The sequence below is a fragment of the Lemur catta genome, chromosome 21 (assembly GCF_020740605.2).
Source record: "Lemur catta isolate mLemCat1 chromosome 21, mLemCat1.pri, whole genome shotgun sequence".
Taxonomy (NCBI): domain Eukaryota; kingdom Metazoa; phylum Chordata; class Mammalia; order Primates; family Lemuridae; genus Lemur; species Lemur catta.
Window position 1 is genome coordinate 12322835 of NC_059148.1, and position 13102 is coordinate 12335936.

At 42.1% G+C, this 13102-nt stretch overlaps 1 protein-coding gene across 1 annotated transcript in view; it reads left to right on the plus strand.

The window, feature by feature from the left end:
- GRK3 (G protein-coupled receptor kinase 3) overlaps positions 1–13102 on the plus strand; it is a 119334-nt gene that overhangs the window by 40579 nt on the left and 65653 nt on the right. The window contains exon 3 of the mRNA XM_045534349.1: positions 12617–12690. Coding sequence (XP_045390305.1) covers positions 12617–12690 — 74 coding nt within the window. The remainder of the gene's footprint in view (positions 1–12616; positions 12691–13102) is intronic.

The window sequence follows — 13102 nt, forward strand, 5'->3', positions numbered from 1 at the left end:
ACCCTCCGCACCTGCGCGAGGCCACGGCTTCGTCTCCAGCCTCAGCGAGCTTCTGTCAGTTCTGTGGTTCATTTCCTAGTGAACGCTCATTAATAGGGTAACATGATGCCCTCGCCTCCACTAGAACAGACCCCAAACCTCACTGCTCACCTCCTCTCCTCACCAGAAAAACCCCAACTAAGAAACCAATGCACATGTGCACACATGCACACGCACATGCATGTACACACATGTGTACATACATGCACAGACATGCACATATGTATACACACACACACACACACATACCTGGCTCCCTTTCCCCCCTTTCTGTTGACCTTATGACACCACTGCCCTCCGTGGAGGATCCAAACTCTGAGGCTTCGTCGACACCGCCCTCCCCTTGCCACTCCTGCCCTGTGGTTTTCGAGCGCCACCCTTCCCACCTGAGCTTGTGCCATCGTGACCCTGACCCAGGTATTTTGGGACCTTCCCAACTAACTATCCTATTTTTATTTTGCTCTTTCTCCAGCCCTTTTCTGTTATGGGGCAGTCTCATCCCAGCGTGCTCTTGTCCTAAGCACCCCTGCAGGGTAGAGGCCACTTGTTACCGTCATTCAAGTCACCAGAGCTGGCCTCCGTCTTCTTTTCCTCACCTTTTAATTCCGGCACTCACCTCCACGGCCGTATCGCACGCTCCTGTCACCTCACACCTGCGCCTGCGTCTGTCCCCCTCCGTGCAACGCCACCTTCTTTGCTATGCTTTTCTCAAAGATCCACCAGTCAAGGATTAGCTTAAAACCCCTATTTCTGACTACAAATAATCTCTTTTTGGATGTTCCTGCTGCACTTATGGTCTTGTGGCATTGACTGGGCATGTACTGCGGAACAGGTAGCATCGCGAGCTGCCCTTTTAACATCGATTCCCTAACTGGACTGCAGATTCTTCGAGATCAAAGCTAATCCCTTGTGCTCTTTTCTCTTTGTGATTCTGAAGTCTCTACTAGTTCAGTATTTTCCACATCAGAGGAATTGACTTTTTTTTTTTTGGTTGACTTTCAGTTTCAGTATGAAACAATTTCAACTGCCATTAGTATAAAACTCTTCTTTGCAGCACCTAGCATAAAGAGTGTGTTTGTTGTATACTATATGGTTACTTTCTTAGTGTGGTGACAGTGTGTGATGTACTAGTCCACCCACGTGTTTTCTCTGTCATCTTCCTGTAGGACTCACAGGTACCTGTGCACTGTTGGGATGGGTGGTAGGGTCATTTCTAGTGTAATGTGTCACTCTTGCCCAGATTCATTTTAATTTTTAATCAACTGAATATAGTAATTTGTCAATTAAATGACAAATTTAACACAGAAACAGAGGGATCCTTTGGGCAGCGGTTTTGAGTAGACAGATCAGGGAATAACAGCTGTGTCACCTGTCCTTTCCTGGTACAGAAAGTGGAAGGGAGTGTTCACCAGCCAAGGCGACCCTGCTTCCCCAGGCGACATCCCCATTCCTGGGTGGTACTGCCTGCTCTTGCTATATGTGTTTACAACTTATGAGAGGACTTTTGAAAATACTTCTGTCATTTAATTGGCAAATTACTTTAGTCAGTTGGTTATAAGTTAAGATGAATGTGGGTGAGATAATTGCAGAAACCATCTCATGGCTGTAGTAAGTAGTCCTTTCATGTTTATTAAATTTCGCATTAAATGTGAAAAGCAGCTCCAACCACGAGTTGCTCGAGGTGGCACAGCACCAGGCTGCGGCGTGTGAAGGTCGGGGCACAGGCAGGGTTGGCAGTGGCAGCCGCACCACCTGGCATCCCGTCATTGTGGTTTTAGTCTTTTGAGTCTTGAAGGCTTTTGATAACATCTTCACATTCTAATAGAAATATTCAGGGGGTGGAGGTAGGCAGGGCCTGTTAGGATATAGGGACTTAGTGTCGACCTAGTACCTGTTTTGGGTGAGGTTAGGGAATGGAATGGAGATGCAGGGGCCATATGGGGATAGGCATCATGGCAGATGAGTGCCTTGGGGCAGATGACGGGGTACCAATTCATGATACAGCCTTTCAGCTTTGCTCAGGGCCTGCTGTGTTTAGGAGAAAGTCTCTAATTTAAAATGCTCAGATCTGGATTCAAGAGCTGAGTTTTTATTTTTATAAAACAATTGCACACTTATATTAAAAACTATTCCCCAGCAGGCTTTTTGGCAGAAAAGCTTTCAGCACACACTGAGTATTGTACAACTGATAAATACCGAGTGCTGGTGTTCTTGAGAACGAGGCCCGCAGCCTGCTGGCTGAAGGCCAACCCTCCCAGCACACCTGAGCCTCCCCTGCGCAATGAAACATACCTCCCACCCTTCCCTGTAGGAGCTTGCTCTGCCCAAATGGAATGCCCAAACCGAGGTCTCACTCTTTCCTCATCTCCAGTGAAATTTCCTGCCTCTGAGCACTTGTCCTTTCTTTCTTTTCTCTGGCTGTCTATAGCCCACGAACCTCTCGGGTCCAGCTGGCATGTCACTTCTTCCTGAAACCACATGTGCCTGTACCATAAGCCATACTGATCTTCCCCTTAGTGAATTTATCAGCTGTTTATGGAGCCGGTGAAGTGCTAGCCATTGTGCCCGGGATTAGAGAAAAATAAGCAAAAACAGACCACTTGCCTCATGTGGTCCATAGACTAGTCAGGGAGACAAATGAGAAAACAGCTGCTACTTACTGAACCAGGAAGAGGCGCAGCCTTACACGATACAGACTGTCTATTCCAAAGTTCACGGTTCATGGAAATGCTAGATTTATTTCCATCAATGCCAGGGATGTGACAAGGAACCAGAAATGGACACACAGGTGCCCTAAATGGGGCCAGAGGGTCCACCCAACCAAACGCCTGAGAGTTGTGGAGCCAGAAGTGTCCTTGAGCGGCAGTGTGGACACGTAAACCCCAATAACGAAAAGCGCTAGAAACTCCAAGCAAAAGACCCATAACCCAGGATAAAAATGGGCAAAGCCTACTGAAAAGTCATTAAAAAGGAAAAACAAATGGAGCTTAAACATAAGAGATTTCACCATTACTCAAAAATAAGAGAAAGGCAAATTAAAGTTGCTCTGAAATATTATCCTTTTAATCTTTCAAACTGACAAAGTCCAAAAGTTAAGTAACACACTTTTGGTGTGGCTGTAAGTTTCAACACAGGCCCTCTTACCGTTGCCAGGGGGAATATAAACAAGTGCTACTCCAGTGGAAGCTAATTCGGCCATGTCTATTAAAATAACACAGTGTGTGTATAACCTTTGACTCAGAAGTTTCACTCTGTGGAACGCTTGCTACAGGTATACTTGGATACGTGAGAAACGATACATGCAGAGGGTTATTTATTGCAGGAGTTTTATAAAAGCAAAATATTTGGAACAACGCAAATGTTCATCATTGGGGAACAAGTTATGTAAATTATGATGTTCCATATGACGGAATGTCATGCAACTGTACAAAGGAATTGAGCAGGTCTTCATGACCGTTTAGAAAGATCTAGTGTTACGGGAAACAGACTTGTGGACAGTGTTTATAGTATGGTGGAAAAGAAGAGTCCATTTTGGTGCCTGCCTTTATATCGCATGAGAAGGCAACACAAGCACCTCTAACAATGAAACCCGAAAACATCCGGGGCCATACACATAGAGTGTCTCCTTTGGTGACAGTGCAGGGCGGGTGTTTCAGGTCAGCACGAGTCTTCCCTCCACGAACTAAGTCCTTTCCATCTTGTGGTGCCGGTGTCCCTTAAGACTTGGAGTCCTCTGCTTCGAGCCAGGAGACACGACAGTGAAGTTGTCACACCGATTTGTTAACAGCCCTGGCCCAGAAGTGACATATACCACTTCCCTGAAAAGAAACAAGAAACTAGTGACAGCAGTTGCCTTGAGAGTAATGGTGGTGGTATGTGACTGGGAAGATTGGGACAGAAGTGAGAGAGAAAATCTTAACATATATTTTAAGCATTTTGGACCCTATTATCCATTCATAAAATGAAAATAAATAGTTGCAATGAGTCACTCCGCCTAGCCTGGGGGTGAGTGAGTGGGCTTTCAAAGTTTCCTGCTTTCTCTAAGACTGGAGTGAAGTCCTGCAGGTAAAGTGGCTGTCAGCCAGGTCAAGTCTGGAGGGGACGGGGCCAAGAGCAATGGAGTAGACAAGTGGATGGCAGAGAATTGCACCCAGGGTGGGTGCTGAGAGAGGAAGAGCCTGTGTGAAGATACAGACGTGGGGTGTATGGTCTACACAGCATGCTGAGGGGCAAGTGCTTGAACCTGGCTGGTGGGCAGGCCAGGTGCGGGGCAGAGCGCGGTGTACGTTGCCGTGCAAGGAAAGGAATCTGGGTCTCATCCGACATTCTCTGCAGCACCCATGAACAGTTTAAAAGCAGAGGACGGCATAGCAGATCACGGGCGGCAGCATGAAGGATGAATTGGAAGGGACAATGACAGGTGTCCGGGAGACAGTGAGGAGGCCGTTGCCATAATCTAAGGAAGTTTAACACTGTTTGAGTTTTAGCAATTCTCCCCTACAGAGCGAATTTGGCACTTAATTCAAGGCAGTTGAGTGTTATCATTTTATGTGTGTCTGTCAGTACCTCCAATCAGATCATAATTGCTTTGAGAACCGCTTCGTTGTACACTTACAGCATCATGCCATAAATACCTATTGGTTGATTCTCTTTTGTTTTCAATAAACTTTTATTGCAATAAAACATACATATAGAAAAGTGCTCAGATCATGATGAGGTCATGCATGGCCTCATGAATTATCACAAAGCAAACACACATGTATTAATTGGTTGGCTCTTATTCTGTTTCTTCCTTGTTAAAATTATGGATAGACCCAGCATGTCCACAACCCCCTCCCACCCCTCACCTCCTTTGTGTCCTGGCCACATATGATCTGTGTACACTTACACACTAATTTCCATAATACCAGTTTTAATAATTGTTCTTAGAGAACTCTTTGGGGAATATAAGTCGGATAGGTCATTTGAATAATATTTCTATTTCATTTTGAATTATTTTAAATCTCTTTAACTGTCAGTGTGTTTACTATCAGATGTGCACAAAGCTGTAATAAATGAAAAAAAATGACCACAATCTGGAAAGAGTATTAGCATGGGGGCACAGCCAGCAATTTTTACTTTTCTGTCATTACATAATAGAATGGTTTCAAAGGCTGAAAGTAATCCAAGTATGGGAAGGGTTTAGATAGAATTTTCTTGCCACTATATTCTCGCCTTTCACTTCCAGCTCCCTTTGTTCCCCTTTGAGTTAAGAGCCAATTGCTTGGAACAGTCCATGAATATTTCTTTGGCCACAGTCATCACCATTTGTGCTTTTGTCTACTGGACTCTTAATATTCAGAGCCCCAAAGCTCTCCATTATCTAAATGAATGATCCCATTAATTAATCCAAGAATATTTTATTGATACTTTGGAAGAACATGTATTTGCTGAATTTTAATTAAGGATAGGATGGATAACTTGGGTTTCAGAAGATCTATTTGCAATATTCCTAAATTATATTTCATTTATAATTGTATCCTTCTGTAAACTTGTAAGTCAAGAAATGAAAGCTCCAGTTTGATAAGTAGAGTTAAATAAAAATAAAAATATTGAAGATTTACCTGAGATAGATGACTATAATGAACTAAATACTCATTTTGATCTATGTTTATTTACTCCTATTGAAAATTGGAAGAAACGAAAGGGAGACATATTCGTTGGGAATATAGGTTAGTAATGCTCAGCCAGGAGGGACATGATATCTTATGGGAGTTTTCAGGTTTTATATCTGTTTGCTTTTTTTTATTTCTGAGTTTGCTTTTCTATTTATCACTTAAGATTTACTTTATTTTCACTTGTAAAGAATATTGTGTATCCTGGACATGTCAAAATACTTGTTTATGGCCGCTACATTAGAAAGAACCTCTGTAATGACTTATTTTAGTTCCATGCCTGTGTGTGTGAGTCATTTTATCTTCCATGCAAACCTGGGGTTTATGAAAACATCTGTAGACATTGAGAACTACGCAGTGATTAGACATTGGCTCCTAGACATTTTCAGATCCCAATTTGTGGCCTACGATAGCCACGATTTGGGAATGTCTTTTGAGCCTTATTCCTGGCTCAGCTGTATCTACCCAATCTTATTTTTCTTTCTTCTTTCAGGGTACTATTTTTGGGGGGAGGTGGGACAAGGGCAGGTTTATTGAGGTATAATTTAACTAAGGGTAAAATTCACCATTTAGATGCACAATTCTATGAGTTTAGACAAATGCATAAAGTGTGTAACCACCATCAAAATCAAGATACAGAGCAGTTCATCACCTGTCAAAGTTTCCTAGTGGCCCTCCCCTTCATAGCCAGCCCCTGGCACCCACTGGCAACCCGGCCCCTGGCAACCACTCATCTGTTTTCTGTTCCTATCGTTTCTCCTTTTCCAGAATGACTTACAAGTGGAATCATTCAGTTTGTAGCCTTTCTTTTCCTTTTTTAGCATAATACTTAGAGCCACGCATGTTGCACGTGTCAGTTGCTAAGTCTCCCATCCTATGGATGCATCACGGTTGTTTGTCCATTCACAAGGTGGAAAACACTGGGTTGTTTCTGGTTTTGGATATTGTATATAAAGCTACTGTAAATATCCGTGTTCAGTTTTTGTGTCATTATAAGAACATACGCTTTCATTTCTCTTGGTAAATACCCAGAAGTGGGATTTTGGAGGTCAAATAAACATATTTTTAACTTTAAAGAAACTGTTTTCCCAAGAGGCTGTATAAATTGCATTCCTACTAGCAGTCTATGAGAGTTTCCAATACTCCACATCTTTACCAGCTTTGGCCTTCCCTCCCCTCCTCTCCCCTCCCCTCCCCCCCTTCCCCCTCTCCTTCCCTCCTCCCCCTTCCTTTCCCCCTTCCTTTCCCCCTTCCTTTCCCCCTTCCTTTTTCCTTTCCTTTCCTTTCCTTTCCTTTCTTTCTTTCTTTTTTTTTGCTATTCTAATAAGTACTAGTGATGTCTGTCTCATTGTGATTTTAATTTGCATTATCCTAATAACTAATGATGTTGGATATCTTTTCGTGTGCTTATTTGATATTTATATATCTTCTTTGTTTGAAAGTTTGTTCAAGTCTTTTGCTCAAAAAATTTTTTTATATTGCATTTTTTGTGTTCTTACTGAGTTTTGAGAGTTCTTCATATATTTTGGATACAAGTCCTTTAGCAGATACATATTTTGAGATATTTTCTCCAAATATGTGGCTTGTCTGCATTTACTTAAGCGTGCCTTTAGAAAAGCAGAAGTTTTAAAGTGTAAAAAAATACAGTTTGTCAGTTTTCACTTTTATAGATCATGTTGGATCTTAGTGATCTTTGCTTAACACAAGGTTGCCAAAATTTTCTTGTATTTTTTTTCCTACAGATTTTATAGTTTGAAGATTTACATATTTACATATTGTGCTATAAAGTCAGTGTTACAGTCCTCATTTCTGTAACTGGTCACGTGGTTGTAGCTGGTATTTGTAACTACCTTCTTCTGCTACCCACTCCGCGTTCGCTTTGCCATCAGCAAGCACCTTTACCTGGTGGGGTGACCCGACCTTCCTGAGGGGTCTGGGCTGTTAGTAATCCTGCCTGCATTGGGTTATGGTTTTCCACTGACGTTAACCACAGGGGATGATAACAGTAAGAGAGACCTGGGTCTCTTGTATCCAGACCCCCTCTTCCTTACCTCCATTGTGGAGTCAAGGTTTAATTTCCCGTTGGTTGTCAGAATCGGTCACTCCAGCCAGCACAAGGATTCCCTTCTTTGCCTGTCGACTCAGAGGCATGCGGAGCCCAAAGCGTTGTCCCTTCTCAGCAGCGGGCGAGAGTTCTGGCTCCCCGGCATCCCTGGTGACGTTTGGTGTTGCCAGCCATTCTGGTGGCTGGGAAGTGGCATCTCAGAGTGGTTTAGTTTACATTTACATGATTACCAGTGATGCTGAGCGGCTTTCATGGGCTTACTGACCATTCATGTCTCTTTCTTTGTGGAGTGTCTAAACTTTGTGAAGTGTTCAGATTTCTTAGTCCTTCTTTCCCTGGGTTGTTTTTCTTTTAAAATTGATTTGAAAGAGTTTTTGTTTGTTTATTTCTTTGGATGTACATATATAAGGCCTTTTTCTGCTTTAGGTTTCATAATATTTTATCCCAGTCTGTGGCTGGTCTGTATTTTGTAACGGTGTCTATGGATGAGCAGAAGTTCTAAATTTTGATAATTTATCATTTTTTTCTTTTCCCTGCCTAACAAATCTTCTGTATAAAGATTTTCTGCGAAGATAGTCTATATATATTCTAGGGGCATTATAATTTTAGCCTTCACATTTAGTTCTATGATAATTCCTAATATAATTCTTTATAAGGTGTGAGGTAACAGTTCTTTCCATTTTTTCCCTACCATTTGGATATTAGTTTTTCCAGTATCATTTGTTAAAAAGACTTAAATTGACCACAATAAATGTGGGCATGCTTCTGGACCCTCTGTTCTGCTCCACTGATTTAGTCTTATGCCAATACCACACTGTATTGATTAATAAGGCTATATCATGAGTCTTGAAATTGGATAGCGTTAGATCCTTGAACTTTGTTCTTCTTTCTCAATATGTTTTGGGTATTCTAGACTTTTTAATATTTCCATATACATTTTAGAATCAGGCTGTCAGTTTCTTTAAAAAAGCCTGTTGGGGTTATGATTGTAATTGCATTGAATCTATAAATCAATTTGGGGAAAATTAACATCTAAGCAAAACTAAGTCTTCCAGTCCATGAGCTAAGTATTTATTTCCATGTATTTAGATCTTCTTTAATTTCTCTCCATAATACTTTATAGTTTTTAGCATAGTGGTCTTGTATGCTACTTACTTATTTATTCCTAAGTATTGATTGTTCATTGATGTTATTGCAAATGGACTTGTTTTTAAATTTTCATTTTAAAATTGTGTGCTATGAGTATAGAAGAATTTCATTGATTCTTATCTAATGACCTTATATCCTGTGGCCTTGCTAAATTTGCTCATATGTTCTAGTGGTTACTTTATAGAATCAGTCAATACTGGTAGGAAGTTTTAGCAGTTATGCAATCTGTTTTCCTTTCCAGAGTTTTAATTCCTTGGCAAAACCTAGGACAAGTATTATTTCTTGCAAGAAATTTTCAGATTTCTCTTCCCCCCTTTTTAATTTTTTAGAAGGTTAAATTTCAGAATTTTTCATAGAAACCACTTACATTTGATATTTCTAAAAAGCTCTTTAATCATTAGTATTTTATCAAAAGCAATACAATTCTTTCTACTAATTTTTGCAAGATATTGTGGTGGCAAATTGGGATAGTTTGCCTTTCCTGGGTGTTACATACACTAAAAAGTTAATCAGTATTCACACGCTTTGCAGTGATTCAAATATAGAAACAAGGTAAACACATTGTACAATTATCTAGAAAGCAGGTGTTAGGTCACTGTTTTTTATTCTTTAAAATCTGGAGCAATCTCAATGATGAAGTGAACTTATTAGGCAAAGTATTTTCTTATTTTTGCTCTTTAGTTTTTGCTCTAATCTGAGTAATACTTCATTTGCTTTTTATGTAATTTGAGGCTGATGAATGTAAATGGCTTTCATCCGGGAACGCAGTGATCTGGGATCCATCCAGAAGGCAAAATGTCTGTCTTCTTGCTGCTCTATTTTAACAGCTCAATTTGAACAGCTGGTGGAAAGTAAAGCTTCAATTTATGTGCAGACATGAGGGAAATACTGTTTTGTTTTCCCTGTAGTATGTTAAACTAATTCCTTGGCCTATTCGGCACATGGACAATGGAAATTGCATTAAAAGAAGTCAGTGAAAACATTTTAAGCTGGGTGTTCTTTCACTCCCTCCTCCCTTCATGCCCACTCTTTCTCTCCTCTTCTGTCCTCCCTTCCCTCCCTCCACCCACGTCTTCCTTCCCTTCCACCTTTCTCCCTTTGTCCTCTCTCCTGAGCTCTACGTCACGGTCAACGTCACGGTCAATGTTCTTATTGCTGCAAATGTAGTAGGGAATAAAACACACGCGCCCTGCTGATTTTTGGTAGCCACAGTGCTGTAGACAGAGCATGGTGTGTGTGTATGGTTGAGAGATGAGAGAGAGAGAGTGTGAGAATGAATGAGAATCGTGGATGTCCTTCCTTAAGGAAAGGGGTATTTGGACCGAGCTGTCAAGTCCAGAGGATCCAGGGAAAGGGTATTGGAGGAAGTGGGGACACAGCTGGAAAGAAGCCAGAGAAGGGAGTGAGGCTGGTGTTTGAGAAGCCACAGTACCGTGTGGCCTAAGTGACGTGAGCTCGAGGTGCAGTGCAAGATGCGGCTGAGGAAAATCTCGACTGGAGTCCAGAGGGCAGGACAGGCCATGGGGAAGAATTCCAGTTGATCCCAAGTGCATTCAAAAGCCAGTGGCCCACGTGTGGGGTTGTTTCATTTTGTCATTTAGACGTCTCAAAAAACATCCCTAGTTTGATCAAAACACCTAAGTTCAAATTCTCATTTTAACTTTCTCTTCTAAAAATAGAAAAAAGAAATACACAAAGCAAAAACTGACAAAACTGAAAAAAGATGAACAAATCTACAAGTGGAGATTCCAGTATTTTTCTGTTGATGATGGATAAGTAGACAGACATTAGTAAGGGTTCAGATGATAGTCTGGAACAACTGTATCGAGCCAGCTTGCTTTAATTGCCTTTTTATTCTTTTAAATGAAAATCTCCACCCTACAAGAGCAGAATACACAATTTTTTTCAAGTGCCATGGAGCATTCGCCTAGATGGACCAAATTTTGGGGAGCCCAAATCAAATTTCAACATATTTAAAAGCCTTAAAATCGTATCACGTGTGTTATCTAACCACATGGGCATGTTCTTTGACCACAACACAGTTAAATAGAAATCAATACCTGAAAAATACCTGGAAAAAGCCCCAAATTTTTGGAAATCAAACTACACATTTCTGAGTGACTCCTGGGTCAAAAAAGAAATGACAAGGGGAATAGGAATCATGTTGAAATGAATGAAAATGGAGACACACCCGTTACTCTTATTTAAAATGCGAATACTAACATGCAGATAGGTAGACGGTCTCCTTCCTTTGCGTTGGCTGCTTGCATTTCCTCCGTCCTCCTGTGCAGGTCCCTGTCACTGCAGTTCCCGCGCAGGAGGAGCTTGGCTGCCCCGGTGAGGTCTGGCCTTGCCTGTTTAATTACTAGTCTCAGTCACGTTCGTCTAGTTTGAATCAGTGGACATTTGCCATTTTCAAAGGTCGTGTTCCTCCCCAGATTCCTGGGGAACTTACGGAGGAGTAACCGACAAGTTCAAAATTCTCATACAAACATTAGTTAAAATCTGGTCAAAGCTTCTTCCTTTCCTCTCGGTCCTCCCTGGGGAATTCTGGTCATCATCGTCCTCCTCCTCCTCTCCCTCCTCCTCCTCTCCCTTTTCCTCCTCCTCCTCCTTCTCCCCCTCCTCCTCCTCCCCCCTCCCCCTTCTCCTCCTCCCCCTCCTCCTCCTCCTCCTCCCCCTCCTCCTCCTCTCCCTCCTCCCCCCCTCCTCCTCCTCCCTACATTTTAGACTTTTTGTGAGTCTTTCTTCAGTTCCCTTCCACGACTTCCTTTAATTGCTTTGACTTTTGGGGGTTTTATAATCAACAAGTATCTCTACCTTCATCCTGGTATCAGCTTGTTTTATTCAACTTCATTTGCTCATCTGGGCTTGACTATGGCAGGCATTAAACTGCGGACTAGGTTTTCAAATGGGGTGGGAGCCTTATAAATCATGAATTCAAATGTGGTAAATATTTTGACGGAGACACGTTGGAAATAAACAAGCGCTTTAACAAATGCTTATTGGCCTCCTGCTGTGTACCAGGCCCAGGCACTGTGAAATCGAATCTATCTCATTAGAGGGAACTTTAGAGCAAAGGCGGCTCTTGAATCCAGTTGGGAAGGTTATGTTAGGAGTTATTGAGGTGTAGGGAAGGGGGTGATAGTCCAGGCGTACGGCATTGATGGTTTAAGGGTGAGGCATGGAGTTGATGACCTGGGAATGGGGAATCTGCCCTGGCGCCAGGTATTGGTGGGGACTTGGAAGTAGTGAGTGAGTAGTGAAGAGAAAGGGCTAGGAAGGTTGTGAGAGTTCTGTCTTTTGGGGGAGTTTAGTCCTGTTTCTAAGGGCATAATATTTATTAGCTCCATGGTGACTCTTACCAACATTTCCATACTACCTGTACCTCTTACTTCTTTGGTTGCTATTTTGCTCACTGTAGTGACGCGTGTGCCAGTGGGGTGACCGCTGGCCCATGCCTTCTTAGGAGGTGGGAGGGGTGTGTGAGTGGAGAAGAAACCCCGAAGCCAGGAGGCAGGTATGTGCTGCTCTTTTACCTGGACTGGTTCCTTCTAGAGTATATTAATAATTAGCTTCTTGAAATCCATTTTTTTTAAAGGTAGGGGAGGAAGAGGTGTACAAATAAACACAATACTTTGAAAACACCGGGTGGGATAAAATTTCAATTTACTGCCCACCCTGAAATTTTTTCATTCTTTTCCTTTAGGTTTCTTGCTATTTAAAGATTTTTGTTTGAATGAAATTAATGAAGCTGTACCTCAGGTGAAGTTTTATGAAGAGGTAAGAAGTAACCGTTTTACTGATGCTTTTATCTCAAAAGCATATTTAAACTGTACTTTGGAAAATATTAAGACTTCTAAATGTCTTATAAGTATTTAGAAATTCATCGAAGGTAATCAGCAGCACAAAATACAGCATCGCGTTTATCAAAGATGCTAACAACGTCTACGGAAAGCTGAGCGTGTGATAAAAATCATACCCTCAAGTGCGTCAGAGTTGCCCTGAAGGACTGAGGGACAGCGGGACTAAAATCCCAGAGAAGGGGGAGTCACTGGGTGGCACGCTGGGGACTGCCAGCCGTTGTGTTTTCTGTGGACGCTGGAGGTGTGCGCTGAGGCAGGGGACGAGTGCTGGGTTTGAAAGGGAAACCAGCCAGGGTTTTCTGGTCACACTGGCATGACAGACTGGAGAC